Genomic DNA, 22,055 nt, shown 5'->3' on the forward strand with positions numbered 1-22,055 from the left:
CAAGGTCACTGTTGGCCAATACAGCAGTTCCATTTTTTAACTGGCCTCCACCTGGGGCTCAGCCTTGGATTCAGTGGCTCCAGCGACACCCTGACACACATCCCGTCAACCTCAGCCCAGGAACGGCACCTTCAGGGCCTCGTAGGGAGGCAGCATAATCCCCTTGGATCTAATTATGGGAAGCAGCAAGGCATACTAGAAAGAGCACAGCCCTGGGAGTCAAAAGGACATGGGTTCTAATCCTAGCTCTGCCACCCATCTGCTGTGTGGCCTTGGGTAAGTCACTTCACTTCCCTGGGCCTCAGTTACTTCATCTGTAAAATGGGGATTAAGACTGTTAGCTCCAAATGGGACAGGGACTGTGTCTAACCTGATTTGCTTGTATCCACCCCAGCTATTAGTATTGTGCTTAGGTCATAGGATGCACTTAACAAATACCATCATCATCATTATTACTTTTATCATCATTTCATTATTATTCTGGAGACCGCAAAATTCTGTCCTCAGATGTTCTGCCTGCTTGGCATCTAATTTCGTGTCTTTCTCCCTGGCTAGATAGAATACAAGATTTTGAGGTCAAGAATCCTGTCTACTAACTCTTCTTTAGTCTCTCAAGGACTTAGTTTGGTGCTTTGCACACAGTAGACTGGAAACACCTTGAAGGGCAGAGAACATGTCTATTAGCACTATTGTACTCTCCCACGACTTTAGTTCAGTGCTGTTCACTGAATATGTGCTCAATAAATAGTACAGATTGTGCAGGGAGAGGACAGTATTGTCCCCTCAAATTAGGAGATTCATGGAATGTCCTGGAATTCCCCATCTTAATCAAAGTGTTGTATTTATTAGCTAGTGTATGAAGAACACTTCTGTTTGGGAGGGTAGAGTCGAATTAGTAGACATGGTTCCTACCTTCAAAGAGTTAATCCTAGTGAGGGAAACAGATCCTAAATTAAATAATAGGGATCTAAATCTCTGTCGTACTCAGCTGATCACTTTTCAATTAATCAGTGGTACTAATTGAATAGTCACAGTGTGTACAACACTGGACTAAGCTATTGGGAGAGACTAATACAGTAGAGAAGATTTATGACCACAAAGAACTCACACTCTAGAGGGGAAAGCAGACATTAAAATAAATTACAAATAGGGGAAATGGGAGAATATATACTTAAGTGCTGTAGGGAGGCAGAGGAAGGCAAATAAAAGTACTAAAGGGGTTCAGACCCAAGTGCAAAGGTAAGGAGGTGATGGGGAAAGTAAACAGTAAATCAGGGAAAGCCTCTTGGAGGAGATGTTATTTTAATATGGCTTTGAATGTGGAAAGACAAGGGAGCCATCTCCAGGTCAGAGAGAGAACATGGGCATGGGGATGGCAGTTGAGATCTATATATAGGCAGCTTAATGTTAGAGGAGTGAATTTTTCAGGCTGGCTTGTAGTCTGTTTATTGCTATTTTGCACTCTACCAAGTGCTTAGTACAGTGCTTTGCCCACAGTAAGTGTTCAGTAACTATGAATGAATAGTAGATCAATGTGGTAAGGTAGGAAGGGGCATGGCCTAGTAATAAGAGCATGAGCTTAGGAGTCAGAGGTCGTGGGTTCTAATCCCCGCTCTGCCACTTATCTGCTCTGTGGCCTTGGGCGAGCCTCTTAACTTCTCTGTGCCTCAGTCACCTCATCTGGAAAATGAGGATTGAGACTGTGAGCCCCACGTGGGACCTGATTACCTTGTAGCTACCCCAGCACTTAGAACAGTGCTAGGCACATAGTAAGTGCTTAACAAATGGGAAGCAGCATGGCTCAGTGGAAAGAGCTTGGGCTTTGGAGTCAGAAGTCAGGGGTTCGACTCCCGGCTCTGCCACTTGTCAGCTGTGTGACTGTGGGCAAGTCACTTAACTTCTCTGGGCCTCAGTTACCTCATCTGTAAAATGGGGATTAACTGTGAGCCTCACGTGGGACAACCTGATGATCCTGTATCTCCCCCAGCGCTTAGAACAGTGCTCTGCCATAGTAAGCGCTTAACAAATACCAACATTATTAAATACCATAATTATTATTATTATTGTTGTTAAAGGGAGAACTTAAAGCTGGTGTGAGGAGTTTCTGTTTGATCCAGTGATGGATGGGCAACCACCAGAGGAATGGTTCTATGAGGAATGGAAAGAAGTGTAATGAACTTTTGTGTGTGTTTTTTTTATTTCTTTAGAAAATGATCTGGGCAGCGAAGTGAAGTATGGACTCGAGAGGGGAGATGTAGGAGGCAGGGAGGTCAGAGAGGAGGCTGATGAAGTAGTCAAGGCAGGATGTGATAAATCTCTGGATCAACAGCATGGAGTCGTGGATAGAGCATGGGCCTGGGAGTCAGAAGGTCATAGATTCTAATCCCGGCTCTGCCACTTGCCTGCTGTGTGACCTTGGGCAAGGCAGTTCACTTCTCTGGGCCTCAGTTACTTCATCTATTAAAAGGAGATTGAGACTGTGAGCTCCATGTGGGACAGGATTTATGTCCAACCCAATTGGCTTGTAGCCACCCCAGTGCTTAGTACAGTGCCTAGGGGTACATACCAACATTATTATAATTTGAGAATGTTTAGGTTTCAAACTTGGGAGACAGGGAGGATAGTCATACTGTCTATAGTGATGGGAAAGACAGTGGGCGGACCAGGTTTGGACAGGAAGCTGAGGAGTTCTATTTTGAGTTAGCAGGACATCCAAGCAAAGGTGTCTTGAAGGCAGGAGGAAATGTGAGGTTTCAGTGAAGGAGAGAGGTCAAGGCTGGAGAGGTAGATTTGGGAACCATCTGAATAGAAATGGTAGCTGAAGTCAAGGAAAGAAATGAGTTCTTAGCACAGTGTTCTGAGAACAATAGGTGCTCAGTGCATACCATTCCTTGACTAAAACAATCTCTCTGGCGATCAGTTTCTAATTGGTGAGACTGCAAGGAGAAACAGCGTGGCTCAGTGGAAAGAGCACGGGCTTGGGAGTCAGAGGTCATGGCTTTGAATCCCTGCTCTGCCACTTGTCAGCTGTGTGAGTGTGGGTGTGTTACTAAACTTCTCTGTGCCTCAGTTACCTCATCTGTAAAATGAGGATAAGGACTGTGAGCCTCACGAGAGACAACCTGATTACCCTATAAATCTACCCCAGCGCTTAGAACAGTGCTCTGCACATAGTAAGTGCTTAACAAATACCAACATTATTATTAATTGGTCATTTTATCTTCCCTTTCCTATGCATTGCAACCACACACATATGGAATGTCCCCAGAATAAATAGCATTTCTTTACCACTGATAGTTACTCAAGGTACATCCCATTCCTATCTACACACATCCTTTCCACAGATACATATATGAATCAAATGTAACAAAACTCATAAAATTGCTTTGAAATTGAAATTGCATAATGTGCATTTATCACTTTAGTACGCACCCTGTCACTCAGAATTTCCATGCATATCTTTGTACTGTACTATTTCCCTGATTTATGATTTAATGTTTCTCTCCCTCTCTAAGCTGTAAGCTCCTTGGGGGCAGAGATCATGTCTACCAACTCTGTTTACTGTACTCTCCAAGTGCTTACGATGGTGCTCTTCACACAGTAAGCACTTAATAAATTCCATTGATTGATTTGATTGGTAGTCATTAGGCAGGACCCAGTGTGAAACAAGACCAGAGCCTATTTTGAAAGACTTCTACAGGTTTGTTATGTTCTTGGTTCATTACAGACAACCTGATTCCATTCCCCCATGACCCAGTGAGTCAGTTCTGGCCTTTCCTCACTCCAGGCTTTTGTTCTGACTCAGTTCCCCCAGAGTTGTTCTGAGACCTGCAGAGGACATTTTGCAGACAGGAAATCCCCTGAGATTTCTCACCTAATAGGAATAGGAATCTTTTCTGAGAGGTTGGAGTGGAGTAGGTTGTGCAAGGAATTCTAAAAGTGTGGGGAAAAGATTTGTTTTTCCAACCTTGAAGTTGTAAGTGTAAGGTTTGTATTAGCAATCTTGTCATTGAGGAAGAAAAACCTCAAAGACTAAATTTTAGTATGCCTTTAAAATGGTCATCCTCCTCTTTGTACTTGCAAAGATCCCATTTGGGCCCCCACAACACTGGCCTCAGCGTGCAACACCTCTTAAAGAACAATTTCAGAAATTGTTTTTAAGTGCTTATTATACCACAAGCACTCTGATGAGCACTGAGGTAGATACAGGAAATAAGATGTGAAATGGTCCCATCCCACCAGGGCCTCACAGCCTAATGTTTTTGCTGCCTGGATCATTTTTCTATAGAACGTTCAAGCCATGTTTCCTCACTCCTCAAGAACCTCCAGTGGCTGCCTCTCCACCTCCATGCATCAAACAGAAGCTTCCTATGATAGGCTTTAAAGCAGTCAATCACCTTTTCCCCCTCCTAACTCATCTCACTACTCTCCTACTACAACCCAGCCCACACATTTCGCTTCTCTAATGCCAACCTTCTAACTGAAACTTGATCACTTATATCTCGCCGACGATCTCTTGTCCACATCCTGCCTCTGGCCTGGAGTGCCCTCCCTCATATCTGACAGACAATTACTCTCCCTCTGCTTCAAAGCCTTATTGAAGGCACATCTCCGAGGCCCTCCCTGACTAAGCCCTCTTTTCCTTTTCTTCAACCCTCTTCTGCATCTTCCTGACTTGCTCCATTTGTTCATCTCACCCTCCCAGCCCAACATCACTTATGCACATGTCTGTAATTCATTTATTCATATTAATGTCTGTAGCCCCCTCTAGTCTGTAAGCTCACTTTGGGCCGGGAATGTGTCAGCTGTATTATATTGAACTCTCTCAAACATTTAGTACAATGCTCTGCGCACAGTAAGCTCTCAATAAATACAGTTGACTGACCGACTAAGCAGGGAGAACTAGTATTGAATCCCCCAGTCAATCAATCATATTTAGTACTTGCTGTGTGCAGAACACTGTACTAAGGGATTGGTGGAGTACAATATAACAAAATCAGTAGACACATTGCCTGCACACAAAGCTTACAGTCTGGAGGGGGACACAGACATTCCACCCCCAGGTTAAGGGCTGGAGATCTCAATTTTTACCATTTTACAGTTGAGAAAACTTTGGCACTGAACAGTTCAATGACTTGCCCAAGGTCACACAGCTGGCAACTGGCAGAGCCGGAATGGGAACCCAGGTTCTCCAACTCCCAAGCCCATTCTTTTTCCATTAAGCCACACTACTTATGTTGTGTCTGCCTCTCTCTCTCTCTGGACTGCAAGTTCCCTGAGGCCAGGGATAATGTCTCTTACCTCTAATGCTCTCCCCTGAGGGCTTAATACAGTACTTAGTACACAGCAGGCACTCAATCCATGTCACAGATTCATTCAATAGTATTTATTGAGTGCTTACTATGTGCAGAACACTGTACTAAGTGCTTGGAATGTACAAATCGGTAACAGATAGAGACAATCCCTGCCCTCTGATGGGTTTACAGTCTAATCGGTTAATCAATCTAATCTGTTAAGCACATACAACACAAATTGGTGTAGTATGTGCTTAACAGATACCACGATGAAGGTAGTTTTTAGCTATTATTGCTATTATTTGTGAATATTACTGCCTGTGTCCCCCTCTAGACTGTAAACTTATCATGGGCTGGGAACACAACTCCCAACTATGTTATGTTGCCATCCATTCATTCAATAGTGTTTATTGAGAACTTACTATGTGCAGACCACTGTACTAAGCTCTTGGAATATACAATTCGGGAACAGAGACAATCCCTGCCCAATAACGGGCTCACAGTCTAAACAGGGAAGACAGCAAAGCAAAACAGAAAAAAAAAAAAAAACCAAGACAACATATTCAAGATTAAATAGAATCAAGAAGGTATACACCTCATTAAAATAAATAGGGTGATAAATAATATACACAAAGGAGTACAGTGCTGAGGGGAAGGGGGAAGAGCAGAGGGTTGGGGGAGGTAGGAGGAGGAGCAGGGGGAAAAAGGGGGCTCAGTCTGGGAAGGTCTCCTGGAAGAGGTGAGCTCTCAGTAGGCCTTTGAAGAGGGGCAGAGAGTTTGGCGGATGTGAGGAGGGAGGACATTCCAGGACAGTGGTAGGATGTGGGCCGGTGGTCAACGGTGGGACTGGAGTGAAAGGGGGACAGTTAGGAGGTGAGCGGCAGAGGAGCGGAGTGTATGGGGTGGGCAGTAGATAGAGAGAAGGGAGGTGAGGTAGGCGGGGACAAGGTGATGGAGACCTTTGAAGCCAAGAGTGAGGAGTTTTTGTTTCATGCAGACTTAGATAGGCAACCACTGGATGTTTTTAAGGAGGGGAGTGACATGCCCAGAGTATTTCTGTAGGAAGATGATCCAGGCAGTGGAATGAAGAATAGAGTGGAGTGGGAAGAGACAGGAGGAAGGGAGATCAGAGAGGAGGCTGACACAGTAATCCAGTCGGGATATCATGAGAGATTGTACCAGCATGATAGCAGTTTGGATGGAGAGGAAAGGGTGGATCATGGCGATATTGTGAAGGTGAAACCGGCAGGTGTTGGTGACAGATTGGATGTGTGGGGTGAATAAGAGAACTGAGTTGAGGATGACACCAAGGTTGCAGGCCTGTGAGACGGGAAGGATGTGTAGTGCCGTCTACAGTGACAGGGAAGTCAGGGAGAGGACAGGGTTTGGGAGGGAAGATAAGGAGCTCAGTTTTAGACATGTTGAGTTTTAGGTTGCGGGCAGACATCCAGGTGGAGGCGTCCTGGAGGCAGGAGATATGAGCCTGGAGGGAGGGGGAGAGAACAGGGGAGGAGATGTAGATTTAGGTGTCATCTGCGTAGAGATGATAGTTGAAGCCATGGGAGCGAATGAGTTCACCAAGGGAGTGAGTATAGATGGAGAACAGAAGAAGGCCAAGAACTGACCACTGAGGAACTCCTACAGTAGTGGATGGGATGGGGAGGAGGATTCCGCGAAGGAGACCGAGAATGAATGGCCAGAAAGATAAGAGGAGAGCCAGGAGAGGACGAAGTCCGTGAAGCCAAGATGAGATAAAGTGTGGAGGAGAAGGGGACGGGGCATCTCATGGCGGAGGGCTGGGGGATGGGGAGATGGGAGAGGGAGAGTGATTTCCCAAGATATTGCCATCTCCCAAGTGCTTAGTACAATGGCTAAGCACTCAATAAATACCATTGATTGATTAATATATGTAAATAAATTATGGAACTGTACACAAGTGCTGTGCAGCTGAGGGAAGGGTGAATAAAGGGGGTACAAGGATGAACAGAAGAGAGTGAGATAAGAGGAAATGAGGGGCTAGTCAGGGAAGCCTCTTGGAGGAGATGTGCCTTCAATCAGGTTTTGAAGGTGGAGGGAATAATTTTCTGTTGGATATGAAAAGGAAGGGCATTCTAGGCCAGGGGCAGGACATAGGCAAGAGGTCAGTGGTAAGATAGATGAGCTCCATATACAGAGAATAGTTTGGCATTAGAGGAGTCAAGTGTGTGGGCTGGGTTGTAGTAGGAGAGCAGCAAAGTACGGTAAGAGTGGGTAAGGTGACTGATAGCTTTAAAGTCATGTTCAATACAGAGGTGGATGGGCAACCACTGGAGGTTCTCTGAGGAGTGAGGAAACAGGGATAGAATGATTTTGGAGAAAAGTGATCAAGCCAGCAGAGTGAAGTGTGGACTGGAATGGAGAGAGACAGGAAGCAAGGAGGTCAGTGAGGAGGTTGATTTAGTAGTCAAGGGGGGACAGGATATGTACTTGGATTAACATTTAACAGTTTGAATGGAGAGGAAAAGGCAGATTTCAGCAATGTTGTAAAGGTTGAAGAGTCAGGATTTGGTGACACACTGAATAAGCAGATTGAATGAGAGAGATGAGATGAGGGCAGTGCCAACCTTAGGAGCTTGTAAGACAGGGAAGATTGTGTTGTCTACAGTAATGGGAAAGATAAGGGGAGGACAGGGTTTTGCATGGGAAGGTAAGGAATTCAGTTTTGAACATGTTTAATTTGGGGTGTCAACAAAACATCCAAGTAGATGTGTCCTGAAGGCAGGAAGAAATGTGAGATTGCAGTGAAGGAGAGAGGTCAGAGCTGGAGATGAAGATTTGGGAATCAGGCATGTGGCTGGCCATGAATTAGAACCCAGGTCTCATGACGTCCAGTTCTCTGCTCCATCCAGTAGATCACTCTGTTTCCCCAAAAATTATAAGGTTGGCAGCCTGGCTCAGGAGGATCTAGACTCAGTTGGGGTTACCACATTCTTCCAATGATTGTCAAGGCCCTGAGATTTGCATCCCTTTATTTCTTAACTTAGAAATGGAAAAATATTCTTCATCTTTCCAATTTGAACTTGGAGAACATGGTGATTTTTTTTTCATGCTATAAAAGTGCAGTGTTTCAGATGAGGCAAATTAGTGATGCTTTACTAATTCGGAAAAATCAAGAACTAGCTCAGACATCTTTCCCTGCAAATTAAAATGAATACTGATTTTCACTTCGATCATCATAATTTCAACTTAACTTCCTACCACTTATATTGCAACTTTATTCTCCAGAGTTTGCTTTGTGTGAATAATTTCAGAAGTGAAACCTTTGTAAAAGCAAAGTATTCTGTAATACATGTTCTGCAAAAAATATATAAATGTTCAATACCACTGATTGATATATATGCGTATATGTATGTAAATGCACAAACACAATCAATGGGGAATAAGATCCAACGTCTGCTGCTAAGCAAGTGAATGATACACTTTTCTAACAAAAGGTGAATTTTGTCTTTTATAGAGCTCCAGTTATGGACATTCAAAAACCTCCATTCACTGTGTATTGTAGCATTTAATCATTCTGACAATGGTTTAACTGAGCCCGAATTGTTTCTAGAAATACAACCCCAAAAAATCACAAATCCAACCTAAATCTTTTTGGATTGTTATTATTCTATCTCTCATTATTATTAATCATTTGTTAAGAACTTAATATGTGCTGAGCACTCTTCTGAACCCTGGGGAAGATGCAAATTAATGGGGTAAAACAAAAACAGAGTTAAAAGAAGCAGCCTGGTCTAGTGGATAGACCACAGGCCTCGGAGTCATAGGGCCTGGGTCCTGATTCTGGCTTCACCACTTGTCTGCTGTGTGACCTTAGGCAAGTCACTTCACTTCTCTATTGCCTCAGTTATCTCATCTGTAAAATAGGGATTAAGACTGAGCCCCATGTGAGACAAGGACTGTGTTAGACCTTCATTCATTCACTCAGTCATATATATTGAGCATTTACTGTGTGCCAAGCATCTACCCCAGCACTTAGTACAGTACCTGACACATAGTACTTAAACCCTACTTAAACCTACTTAAACCCTACTTAAACCCTACTTAAAAATCACCTCCTCCAAGAGGCGTTCCCAGACCGAGCTCCTCTTCCCCCTCTACTCCCTCTGCCATCCCCCCTTTACCTCTCCGCAGCTAAAGCCTCATTTTCCCCTTTTCCCTCTGCTCCGCCACCTCTCCCTTCCCATCCCCACAGCACTGTACTCGTCCGCTCAACTGTATATATTTTCGTTACCCTATTTATTTTGTTAATGAATTGTACAGCGCCTTGATTCTATTTAGTTGCTATTGTTTTTACGAGATGTTCTTCCCCTTGACGCTGTTTATTGCCATTGTTCTTGTCTGTCCGTCTCCCCCGATTAGACTGTAAGCCCGTCAAACGGCAGGGACTGTCTCTATCTGTTGCCGACTTGTTCATCCCAAGCGCTTAGTACAGTGCTCTGCACATAGTAAGCGCTCAATAAATACTATTGAATGAATGAACATAGTAATTGCTTAACAAATAATATTATAAAAGTCCCCCCAAAACACCAACCCTTCTTCCTCTCCTTCTTCTTCTTATGGTATTTGTTAAGGGCAGGGATAATGTCTATCAAGTCTATTGTATTGTATATCCCAAGTGCTCAACAGATATTTGAGGCAATCCCTCTCTCTTTGCCCCTTCTGTAGTTGTTTTACTAAGAATTAGCATAGATAGAGTTCTACCATTTGTTGCTATTTCAGAAAATCAAACAGTATTACCCCACTCCCTGTAATCCATCTACTGGCATTAGTTGAACTGATACTTCTTCTGGGAGACACCAGTTTTCTCAGAAAGATTCTACCTCAAACCTCTATCTTTCAGGCTGCTTTCATCCAGGGTCTCACCAAGGCTCAGATTGGGAGACAGATTTTGAAAGAAATGTGCAATTCTATGCAGGTACTGTTTTACACTCCTAGGTTTCCAATAAGAATGGTTCTTCCCAATTAAATAAGAAAGCAGAATATCACTGAATGAAAAAGAGTAGACCGCCTTGCTTCACAGTTAGGAAACCAAATGGTAATATTACCCAAAAATGCACACACATTTAGAATGATCTTAATTATTACTTTTCACTTAAGGTTTGCCAGGCAATTTAAGCTAATTCATTTATTTATGCATGTTAATGTCTGTCTCCCCGTCTAGACCGTGAGCTCATTGTGGGCAGGGAATGTAACTGTTGTTGTATTGTACTCTCCCAAGTGCTTAGTACAGTGCTTTGCACACTGTAAGAGCTCAATTAATAATAAGAGATACAATTAATAATATAAAAAATTAAATTTGGCTAGAGATGAGGAAATAGAGTACAAGAATATTTATATGAGCTGTGGAGCTAGGGTATTAAGGTGTTTAAAGGGTATACAGCTAAGCATATAGTCAACACAAAGAGGAGAGAGAGTTGTGAAAATAAAGGACTTAGTTTTGTAAGACCCATTGGAGGTGATTTTAGGAAGGTTTTGACAGGGGGGAGAGTGGTGGATTGTAACTCATACATATCAGATATGAGGGGGAAGTAAATTCCAAGCCAGAGGGAGAATGTGGGCAAGAGGTCAGTGGAGGGATAGAGGAAAGCCAGGTGCAGAGAATAAATTGGTCTATGAAAGGAGTGTGGCGGTTGGATTGTAGGCAGAGATCTGTGAGGTTAAGTAGAAAAGAGAGAGTTGATTGAATACCATTGAAATGGTAACTCTTGTTTGATACGAAGGTGGATGGGAAAGTACTGGAGATTTTTAAGGAGTGGGGAGATATGGACTGAATAGATTTTCAAAAAAATAATCCAGGCTGCAGAGTGAAGTAAGAACTGAAGTAGGGAGACAGAGGGGCCCGAGTCAGCAAGCAGACTGATGTCATAGTCAATTCCAGGAATGGTGTGTTTGGATAAACTCCTCACTATTGACTTCACAGCTCTCCATCACCTTGCCCCCTTCTACTTCACCTCCCTTCTCTTCTTCTACAGCCCACTCCGCACACTTTGCTCCTCTGGAGCTAACCTCCTCACTGTGCCTCGGTCTCACCTGTCCTGCCGTTGACCACTGGCCCACTTCCTACCTCGGGCCTGGCATGCCCTCCTTCCTCACATCTGCCATAATAACACACTTCCCCCCTTCAAAGCCCTACTAAAAGTTCATCCTCCAGGAGGTCTTCCCAGACTGAGCCCCCCTCTTCCTCTGCTCCTCCTCCCCTCCCCATCATCACCCCAACTCCATACTTCTGCTCTACCCCCCTCCCCACCCCACAGCACTTGTGTGTATGTATATACATTTTTATTATTCTATTTATTTTATTAATGATGTGTATATATCTATAATCCTATTTATTGATATTGATGCTATTGATGCCATCTTATTTTGTTTTGTTGTTTGTATCCTCCCTTCTAGACTATGAGCTTGTTGTTGAGTAGGGATTGCTTCTATTTGTTGCCAAATTGTACTTTGCAAGCACTTAGTACAGTGCTCTGCACACAGTAAGCGCTCCATAAATATGATTGAATGAATGAATGAATGAATGGATCAGCATGATAACAGTTTTGATGGAAAGGAAATGGTGGATTCTGGAGGTGTTGTGAAGGTAGAACAATATTGCCATGACAAATTGATTTTGGGGGGGCTGAATGAGAGATGATTCTAGGACAATACCAAGGTACAGGTTTGTGAGAGTGGGAGGAAGGTTGTGCTGTCTAATAATAATAATAGTTAATAATTACGGTATTTAAGTACTTACTGTGTGCCAGACACTCTACTAAGCACTGGGTGGACACAAGCTAATCAGGTTGAACACTGTCCCTGTCCCATGTGGGGCTCACAGTCTCGATCCCCATTTTGCAGATGAGGTAACTGAGGCACAGAGAAGTTGGTGACGCCCAAAATCACAAAGCAGACCTTAGAACCCATGACCATCTGGCTCCCAGGCCTTGCTGTATTCACTATAACATGCTGCTTAGTGATAGAAAAAGCCATGGGAGGACAGGGTTTGGGTGGGAAGATGAGGAGTGCCGTTTTGGATGGGTTAGATTTGAAGTGCCAACAGGACATCAAGTAGAGATGTACTGAAGGCGGAAGAAACTCTGCCACTTGTCTGCTGTGTGACTTTGTGAAAGTCACTTCACTTCTCTGTGCCTCAGTTACCTTGTCTGTAAAATGGGGGTGAAGACTTTGAACAACATGTGGGGCAGGGACTGTGTTCATCCTGATTACATTGTATCTACCCCAGCACTTAGTACAATGCCTGGCACATAGTGAGTGTCCCCTCTACTTCACCTCCCTTCTCTCTTTCTACTACCTACCCCATACACTCTGCTCTTCTGCTGCTCACCTTCTCACTGTCCCCCATTCATGCCTATCCCACCGCCGACCCTTGGCCCACATCTTACCGCTGTCCTGGAATGCCCTCCTTCCTCACATCCCCCAAACTAACTCTCTTCCCTTCTTCAAAGTCCAACTGAGAGCTCACCTCCTCCAAGAGGCCTTCCCAGACTGAGCCCCTTTCCCTCTGCTCCCCCTACCCTCTGCTCCTCCCAGTTCCCTCTTCCCCTCCCCTCAGCACTGTGTTCATTTGTATATATTATTTATTACCCTATTTATTTTGTTAATGATGTGTGCATCCCCTTGATTTTATTTATCTTGTTGATGTTGTCTTGGTTTTGTTTTGTACTGTTTTGCTTTGCTGTCTGTCTCCCCTATTTAGACTGTGAGCCTGTCATTGGGCAGGGATTGTCTCTATCTGTTGCCGAATTGTACATTCCAAGCACTTAGTACAGTGCTCTGCACATAGCGCTCAATAAATACTATTGAATGAAATACCTCAATTATTATTATTATTATCATTATTACCCATGGCTCCTGCAGGAGAACGAGGCTCAGATGCCACAGTGGGTGGGATTGGGGTCCAAGGCCATGATTCCCCCAGCCCACCCCAAATGGGCCATATTCATATTTGGATGGGCTCACACTATACTCCTTTTTTTTACCTGTTGTTGCTATAGTAGTGTATATATATGTGCTCTAATAGTGAATATGTAGTGGTATATTACTTTGCCTGTTGTCGCTCCTCAAGGGTGGTAATCCTTTGTGCTAAGTCTTCTCTCAAGCTTAGATAATATGCTGTGAAAAAAGTAAGCACACAATAATAATAATAATAATAATGTTGGTATTTGTTAAGCACTTACTATGTGCAGAGCACTGTTCTAAGCGCTGGGGTAGATACAGGGTAATCAGATGGTCCCACGTGAGGCTCACAGTTAATCCCCATTTTACAGATGAGGTAACTGAGGCCCAGAGAAGTGAAGTGACTTGCCCACAGTCACACAGCTGACGAGGGGCAGAGACGGGATTTGAACCCATGACCTTAGACTTCCAAGCCCGGGCTCTTTCCACCGAGCCACGCTGCTTCTCATTCTCAATCAATGGTATTTATTGAACACTTGTTGTGCGCAGAACACTGTACTCTAAGCACTGGGAAAATACGACGGAGTTGGTAGGCATACTTCTTGCCCACAATGATTATTGACTGAGTTTCCAGTCTCAGTTACAGGAGGTAATAATAATAATGTTGGCATTTGTTAAGTGCTTACTATGTGCAGAGCACTGTTCTAAGCGCTGGGGTAGGTACAGGGTAATCAGGTTGTCCCACGTGAGGCTCACAGTCTTCATCCCCATTTTACAGATGAGGTCACTGAGGCCCAGAGAAGTGAAGTGACTTGCCCACAGTCACACAGCTGACAAGTGGCAGAGCCGGGATTTGAACCCATGACCTCTGACTCCCAAGCCTGGGCTCTTTCCACTGAGCCACGCTGCTTTTCTGCTTAGAGTAGAGTAGAGGAATGCCCATTCAGTTCCTAGCTTGGGCAGTGGCTAGTGAGTGGAAGGCAATCTGCTATAAGTCACAACTCACCTGTGTTGGGCAGTGGTGGCACTGGACAGAGTCGAGGGTGGAGATTCAAGTTTACTGTGTGGAAAGAGGCGATGGTAAACCAATTCCATAGGTTTACCAAGAAAACTCTATGGATAAACTACCAGAATGATTGCAGATGGAGATGGGACGTTCTGGGAGAAATGCCTCCATTGAGTAATTATGGGCTGGAGATGACTAGACAGCTTAAGACAAGAGAGTAGGAGCCCAGCGCGGAGTAATGGATGGGTCTTCAGAGAAAAGTCATTTAACTCCCCCATCAAACCTCTGTCCTCTTGCCCCCTTCACATCTCATTCCCCTAATAATCTGGCCACATATTTCTCGGATAGGCACGATCTTCCTAACCTTCTTGTTTCTCTCCAGCCCCTCTCTCTTCCTGCCCCCTCATTGATTCTCCCAGATTTCCTAGCTTTGTCTCAAGGAGAGATCTCCCATCACCTCTCAAAATTTCCCCTCTGCACCTGCAACCTCGTCCCTTCAATCCGATCAAAACATTTACCACTCCCTTCTTCCCTTCCTGATCGCCATCTTAAACCATTCATTTTCCAATGGCTTCTTTTCCACTGCTTTCCAACATGTTCATGTTTCCCCTATTCTAATAAAATCCTCCCTCGATCCCATGGCTCCCTCCAGTTACCATCCCTTCTCCCTCCTACCTTTCCTCTCCAAACTTCTTGAGCGAGTCGTCTACACTCACTGCCTCCATTTCTTTTTTTCAGATACTCTCCTTGAACCCCTCTGATCTGGCTCCTGCCTCTTCCCTCCATGGAAACTGTCCTCTCTAAAGATCATCGGTGACCTCCTTGTTGCCAAATCCAACAGCTTCTATCCCATCCTTTCTTACTATAATCCAATCTGCACACTTTCACTGCTCTAATGTCAACATACTCACTGTATCTCTGTAACTTGTTTTAATGTATGTCTGTCATTCTAGACGATAAGCTCCTTGTGGACAAGGAATATGTCTACCAACTCTGCTGCATTGTATCACTCAAGCAGTGGTATTTAGTGAGCTCTTACTATTTTCAGAGTGCATTATACTAACCACTTGGGACAGTACAATATTATAGGTACATTCCCTGCCCACAGCGAGCTTACAGTCTAGAGGGAGAGGCAGACTTCAATATAAATAAATGACAGATATGGACATAGGTGCTGTGGGGCTGGAAGGGGGGATGAATAAAGGATGCAAGTTAGGGAGTTGCAGAAGGGACCGGGAGAAGAGGAAAGGAGGGCTTAGAGACGGCTTCATGGAGGACTCTCACAGCCCTTAGCACAGTGCTGTGCACACAGGTAATCACTCAGTACATAACATTGATTTTGACTGATTGACTCAAGAAGGGATCGAGGCTACTGATAGGGAGGTTTTATCAGTACATTGCAATGATGGCTAGAAGGACCACTTCACCTCCAAAATCTATTCCACTCTGGGCTCGTGTAATGGTAGTTCTTTTCAAGGCCATTGGGTTTGCCAGTCGCAGCCCTTAGCATTGTTTTTATTTCCATCTCTTAGTGGTCATAACCTTCCCAGGGCCCCTGATCCCAAAGAATTACCTAGCTACTGCTGGCCACGTTCCATTCCGGTCCGCCGGCCTCTATGAAACCCTGGTGTGTCATGTTGCTTGTGGCCATTCTCCATTACATCTCTACGCTCTTGTTATGCTTCTGTGGCTTTGGATGCTACATTTCAGTTACTTGGGTCCCCGTTGTCATTCATTCCCTCATCCACTTAAGGCAGCTCGCTACAAGGAACACTACCTCGATGCCGTGTCTGGCTGTCTTCCCGGATCTTGTTATTAGGGCTTCACTCTCACTCTTTGCTGTTCAGTTTGGCTCAAAGGCAGCACGGTGAAACTGTTGAGAAGCCAGATGGTCCCAGATGATTGACCATAGCACAGTCTTGATTCCAGAGTCAAACATTTTCCTTTCTCGTTACTCCAGTAATGCCTTCTTGATGGTGATGTTGCCTTCCTATTAGAGTCTGCCCAAGTCCTTTCTTTGTCTCTGTAACCCGCACAGATCAATGGATTCATACCCTTATGGGATGCTTTCTCTACGCTCCTGCCAGGTAGTTAGCGAAAAACTAACAACTGAAAAGAAAGTTCGTTCCCTTCCGAGTTCCAGCTCCCACAAGCTGCCAGACTGCAGGTTTCTGGCTGGGAAAAGATACCTTTAGCTTAATCCATCACGAGTATTTATTGAATGCTGGCTTTGTGCAAAGGACTGTACTAAACACTTGGGAGAATACAGTAAAACAGAGTTGGTAGACCGTATACCCGTCCTCAAGGAGCTTGAAATACTTAATGTTGAAACTAAGAACGTTCACTTATTTTTATCCTCTTATATTCCCTTCCAGCTGAATCTTTTTACCATCCTTTTCAGCCTAACCTAACAAAGCTTAGGCTTTGTCCTTTAATGTTGCTTATATGTGTAATATAGTGATAGTATTAACAGTTGTAGTGGTGGCTATAGTGGAAGTAACAAGAAATAACAGCTGTAGTAATAGTAATCATAGTAATAATACCAAATGCCTTTGAGGCATTTCATTCATTCTTTCAATCTTATTTATTGAGCGCTTACCGTGTGCAGAGCACTGACCTGAGCGCTTGGAAAGTACAATTCGCAACAGGTAGAGACAATCCCTGCCCAACAACGGGCTCACAGCCTAGAAGGGGGAGATAGACAACTAAACAAAACCAGTAGACAGGCATCAATAGCATAATAGCATTTCTGAACCATAGTGACTTCAGGGGTGGACCCTCTCAAGAACGCCCCATCATCCTTTGTAAAGTCGTTCTGGTATGGGCATCAGTAGAGTTTTCTCAGTAAAGAAATAGAAGTGGTTTGCCACTGCCTTCTTCCATGCAGTAAAAAAGGTGACTCCCTGCCATTGTCTTTGATGGACATTTTGATCACTTGATCATCCGCCTTTGACTCTTTCCCGTGCCGTGGCTGCCCAGCTCAAGTGAATCAACTTTGGCTGACTCTCTTGCTTAGATCTTTCCATATGGCATATCTCAAAGCTTCATCATTGTACGCAAACTCTCTTGCCACGATAAAGGGTTGATAGAGAATAACAGTACTAGTTGTAGTAAACTTTTACTACTACTATTATCGCTATACCTATATTTGCTACAATAACTGTACTAGTTATAGTAAACATAGAAGTAGTAATAGTAGTTGAATTATTCCCTCTAGAACTACACCCTCTGTCCCCTTTTTAGACTGTAAGTTCACTTTGGGCAGGGAATGTGTCTGTTATAGTGCTATATTGTACTCTCCCAAGGACTTAGTATGGTGCTCTGCACACAGTAAGCGCTCAATAAATAATGATAATGGTACTTGTTAAGTGCTTATTGTTTCCCAAGCACTGTTTTAAGCTCTGGGAATTGGATCCACTGATTTACTGACTAGTAATATTCATTCATTCAATAGTATTTATTTACTATGTGCAGAGCACTGTACATATTGATAACAGATGGAGACAGTCCCTGCCCTTTGATGGGCTTACAGTTTAATCGGGCGAGACAGACAAGAATAATAGCAATAAATAGAATCAAGGAGAAGAACATCTCATTAAAACAATAGCAAAAAAATAGATTCAAGGTGATGTACATCTCATTAACAAAATAAATAGGGTGATGAAGATATATAAAGTTGAGCGGACGAGTACAGTGCTGAGGGGATGGGAAGGGAGAGGGGGAGGAGCAGAGGGAAAGGAGGGAGAAGAGGGTTTAGCTGCAGAGAGGTGAAGTGGGGGGTAGAGGGAGCAGAAGGAAAAGGGGAGCTCAGTCTGGGGAGGCCTCTTGGAGGAGGTGAGCTTTAAGTAGGGTTTTTGAAGAGGGGAAGAGAATTAGTTTGGTGGAGGTGAGGAGGGAGGGCATTCCAGGGAACGCCCTCCCTCCTCACCTCCGCCAAACTGATTCTCTTTCCCTCTTCAAAACCCTACTTAAAAATCACCTCCTCCAAGAGGCGTTCCCAGACTGAGCTCCTCTTCCCCCTCTACTCCCTCTGCCATCCCCCCTTTACCTCTCCGCAGCTAAAGCCTCATTTTCCCCTTTTCCCTCTGCTCCTCCACCTCTCCCTTCCCATCCCCACAGCACTGTACTCGTCCGCTCAACTGTATATATTTTCATTACCCTATTTATTTTGTTAATGAATTGTACATCGCCTTGATTCTATTTAGTTGCCATTGTTTTTACGAGATGTTCTTCCCCTCGACGCTGTTTATTGCCATTGTTCTTGTCTGTCCGTTTCCCCCGATTAGACTGTAAGCCCGTCAAACGGCAGGGACTGTCTCTATCTGTTGCTGACTTGTTCATCCCAAGCGCTTAGTACAGTGTTCTGCACATAGTAAGCGCTCAATAAATACTATTGAATGAATTCCAGGACCGCGGGAGGACGTGGCCCAGGGGTCGCCCGCAGGATAGGTGAGAACAGGGGACGGTGAGGAGGTGGGCAGCAGAGGAGTGGAGCGTGTGGGTTGGGCAGTGAAAAGAGATAAGGGAGGAGAGGTAGGAGGGGACAAGGTGATGGAGAGCCTTGAAGCCTAGAGTGAGAAGTTTTTGTTTTGTGCGGAGGTTGATAGGCAACCACTGGAGGTTTTTAAGAAGGGGAGTGACAGGCCCAGAGCGTTTCTGCAGGAAGATGAGCCGGGCAGCGGAGTGAAGAATAGACTGGAGCGGGGAGAGAGAGGAGGAAGGGAGATCAGAGAGCAGGCTGACACAGTAATCTAGCTGGGATATTATGAGATCCTGTAACAGTAAGATAGCTGTTTGGGTGGAGAGGAAAGGGCTTATCTTGACGATAATGTAAAGGTAAGACCGGCAGGTTTTGGTGACGGATTGGATGTGTGGGGTGAAGGAGAGAGCCGAGTCAAAGATGACACCGAGGTTCCGGGCCTGAGAGACGGGAAGGATGGTCGTACCATCCACGGTGATTGGAAAGTCAGGGAGAGGACAGGGCTTGGGAGGGAAGATGAGGAGCTCAGTTATGGTCATGTTGAGTTTTAGGTGGCGGGCGGGCAGACATCCAGGTAGAGATGTCCCAGAGGCAGGAGGAGATACAAGCCTGAAGGGAGGGGGACAGGACAGGGGCAGAAATGTAGATTTGTGTGTCATCTGCATAGAGATGATAGTTGAAGCCTTGAGAGCAAATGAGTTCACTGAGGGAGTGCGTGTATATGGAGAACATAAGCGCTTTCTGAGGGCAAAGCTCTCTCAGTAGTGTGTTGCATGGCAACACAACAAGGGTCATGAACAGTGCATAAGTCCTGTGGATCCCGCATTGGCCTTTTCAGGTCCCCATGCATTCACAGGCGAATGTCACCTTTGGAATATGAAGAGCAATTATAGGTACTAAGCCCTTTGGAAATACATACAGAGAAGAGCCATGACACTTATTACAAAGATCTTACACTCTAATGGGAAGTTGAAAGAAAACCTATTTACAAATGGTGAAATCTAGGAAAGAAAAAGAATAATTGAATGATGTATATTCAGAAGTACTCAGAAAGGGCATAGATGAGTGCTTCACTTGAGGAAACTGCTTTTGGGTGTGAATGGCCAGGGCTGCTGGGAACTAATCATAGAAGTCTTGGTGGAGGAGGTGGGATTTTAAGCGATGGGAATATTGTGCTCCATGGGATTTAGGGAGGGAAGAAGTTCTTTGCTGGGGAGACAGTGTGGTCAGGAGAGAAGCAGCGTGGCCTAGGAAATAGAGCATGGGCTTGGAAGTCAGAAGGACCTGGGTTCTAATCCCAGCTCCGCCACTTGTCTGCTGTGTGACCTTGAACCTCAGGGGAATCAGCGTGGCTCAGTGGAAAGAGCCTGGGCTTCGGAGTCAGAGATCATGAGTTCGACTCCTGGCTCTGCCACTTGTCAGCTGTGTGACTGTGGGCAAGTCACTTCACTTCTCTGTGCCTCAGTTACCTCATCTGTAAAATGGGGATTAAGACTGTGAGCCCCAAATGGGACAACCTGATTCCCTTGTGTCTACCCCAGCGCTTAGAACAGTGCTCTGCAAATACCAACATATAATAATACCAACATAATAATAAGTCACTTGACTTCTGTGGGCCTCGGTTACCTCATCTGTAAAATGGAGATTAAGACGGTGAGCCTCAACTGGGACATGGACTTTGTCCAGTGTGATTGGACAAAGTGTGATTAGTAACTACCCCAACGTTTAGAACAGTGTTTGAAACATAGTAAGCACCTAATGAATACCATCATTATTATTACAGTTAGGTTAGCATCTATTATATATCTCTCTTCCCCCACTACCCAGCGCCTGCATCTGGAGCACCAAGGGCCAAGTGCTCAATAATCCTTTCCTGTTCCTATTTCTCTCATCTTTCTCTGAGATGATAAACTGAAGTGTTTTTTTTTTTTAATCAATAAGGTAGTTCTCATAATCTGATTATACCCTCTTAAAAAAACTTTGTAATTCTCTCAACAAAATCTTCTTACAGTTATCCATGGGAAGAGCAAACAGAAATCTTCCTTTCAGGCATCAGTTAGAAGTAGAATGGTCCCTGAATTCAGGCCAACTTCAATTGTTGGTTTATATCAGCTGTCAGGTTATGGGATTTAAAAAATGGTCTTTATGTGTTTATATTTTGCTTTTGTTTTTCCAGGGCAACGTGACCTTTTCCTGCTCAGAACCACAGATTGTTCCCATCACATTCATCAGCTCCAGCAGCAGTTATTTGTTGCTCCCCGGAACTCCGCAAATCGATGGCCTGTCTGTCAGTTTCCAGTTTCGAACGTGGAACAAAGATGGTCTGCTCCTGTCCACTGAGCTGTTTGAGGACACGGGCGTCCTGCTGCTCCACCTGGAGGCTGGTGCATTAAGACTCGTTATTCAAAAAGTGACTGAGAACTCCGTTGAGATACATACAGGTATCATGGCCTTCTCCTTTCCAAATAATAATTGTGGCATTTCATTCTTCATTCATTCACCCATATTTAATGAGCACTTACTGTGTGCAGAGCACTTTACTAAGTGCTTGGGAAAGAGCAATGAAGAGAGACCATCCCTGTCCACAGTGAGCTTACAGTCTAGAGTGGGAGAGACAGAGATCAGGACATCTAATAGACATCAATATAAATAAATAAAATTACAGATGTAGACATAAATGCTGTGGGGCAGGGAGACTGGGGAAGAGCTAAGACATGCATTGAGCTCTTACTACATTCTGGGCACTGTACTAAGTGCTGGGGTGAATACAAGCAAATCAAGTTGGGCACAGTACCTGTCCCAGTTGGGAATCACAGTCTCAATCCCCATTTTACAGAGGAGGAAACTGAGGCACAGAGAAGTAAAGTAATTTGCCTGAGGTCACACAGCAGATTGGAAAGAACATGGGCTTTGGAGTCAGAGGTCATGGGTTCAAATCCCAGCTCGGCCACTTGTCAGCTGTGTGACTTTGGGCAAGTCACTTAACTTCTCAGTGCCTCAGTTCCCTCATCTGTAAAATGGGGATTAAGACTGTGAGCCCCACGTGGGACAACCTGATTCCCCTGTGTCTACCCCAGCGCTTAGAACAGTGCTTGGCACATAGTAAGCGCTTAACAAATGCCATCATCATCATCATAAGAACCCATGAACTCCTGACTCCTAGCCCGTGCTCTATCCACTTTGCCATGCTGTTTCTCCTCTGTATCTGTGCTTGGTGATGACCATATACCTGTTTATTGGACTTTGATACAATTCATCTAGGGATAGCTTTTGAGATGGAATTCCAAAACCAAGATCAGTCAATCAAGAGGATTTATTGAGTGTTTACTCTGTTTAG

General features: G+C 44.4%; 1 protein-coding gene across 1 annotated transcript in view; it reads left to right on the forward strand.

Moving 5' to 3' along the window:
* Positions 1-22,055, forward strand: part of CNTNAP5 (contactin associated protein family member 5) — a 746,584-nt gene that overhangs the window by 412,941 nt on the left and 311,588 nt on the right. Inside the window, exon 8 of the mRNA XM_029075794.2 lies at positions 20,895-21,159. Within this exon, the coding sequence (XP_028931627.1) occupies positions 20,895-21,159 (265 nt within the window). The remainder of the gene's footprint in view (positions 1-20,894; positions 21,160-22,055) is intronic.

Source organism: Ornithorhynchus anatinus, chromosome 1 (genome assembly GCF_004115215.2).
Source record: "Ornithorhynchus anatinus isolate Pmale09 chromosome 1, mOrnAna1.pri.v4, whole genome shotgun sequence".
NCBI lineage: Eukaryota > Metazoa > Chordata > Mammalia > Monotremata > Ornithorhynchidae > Ornithorhynchus > Ornithorhynchus anatinus.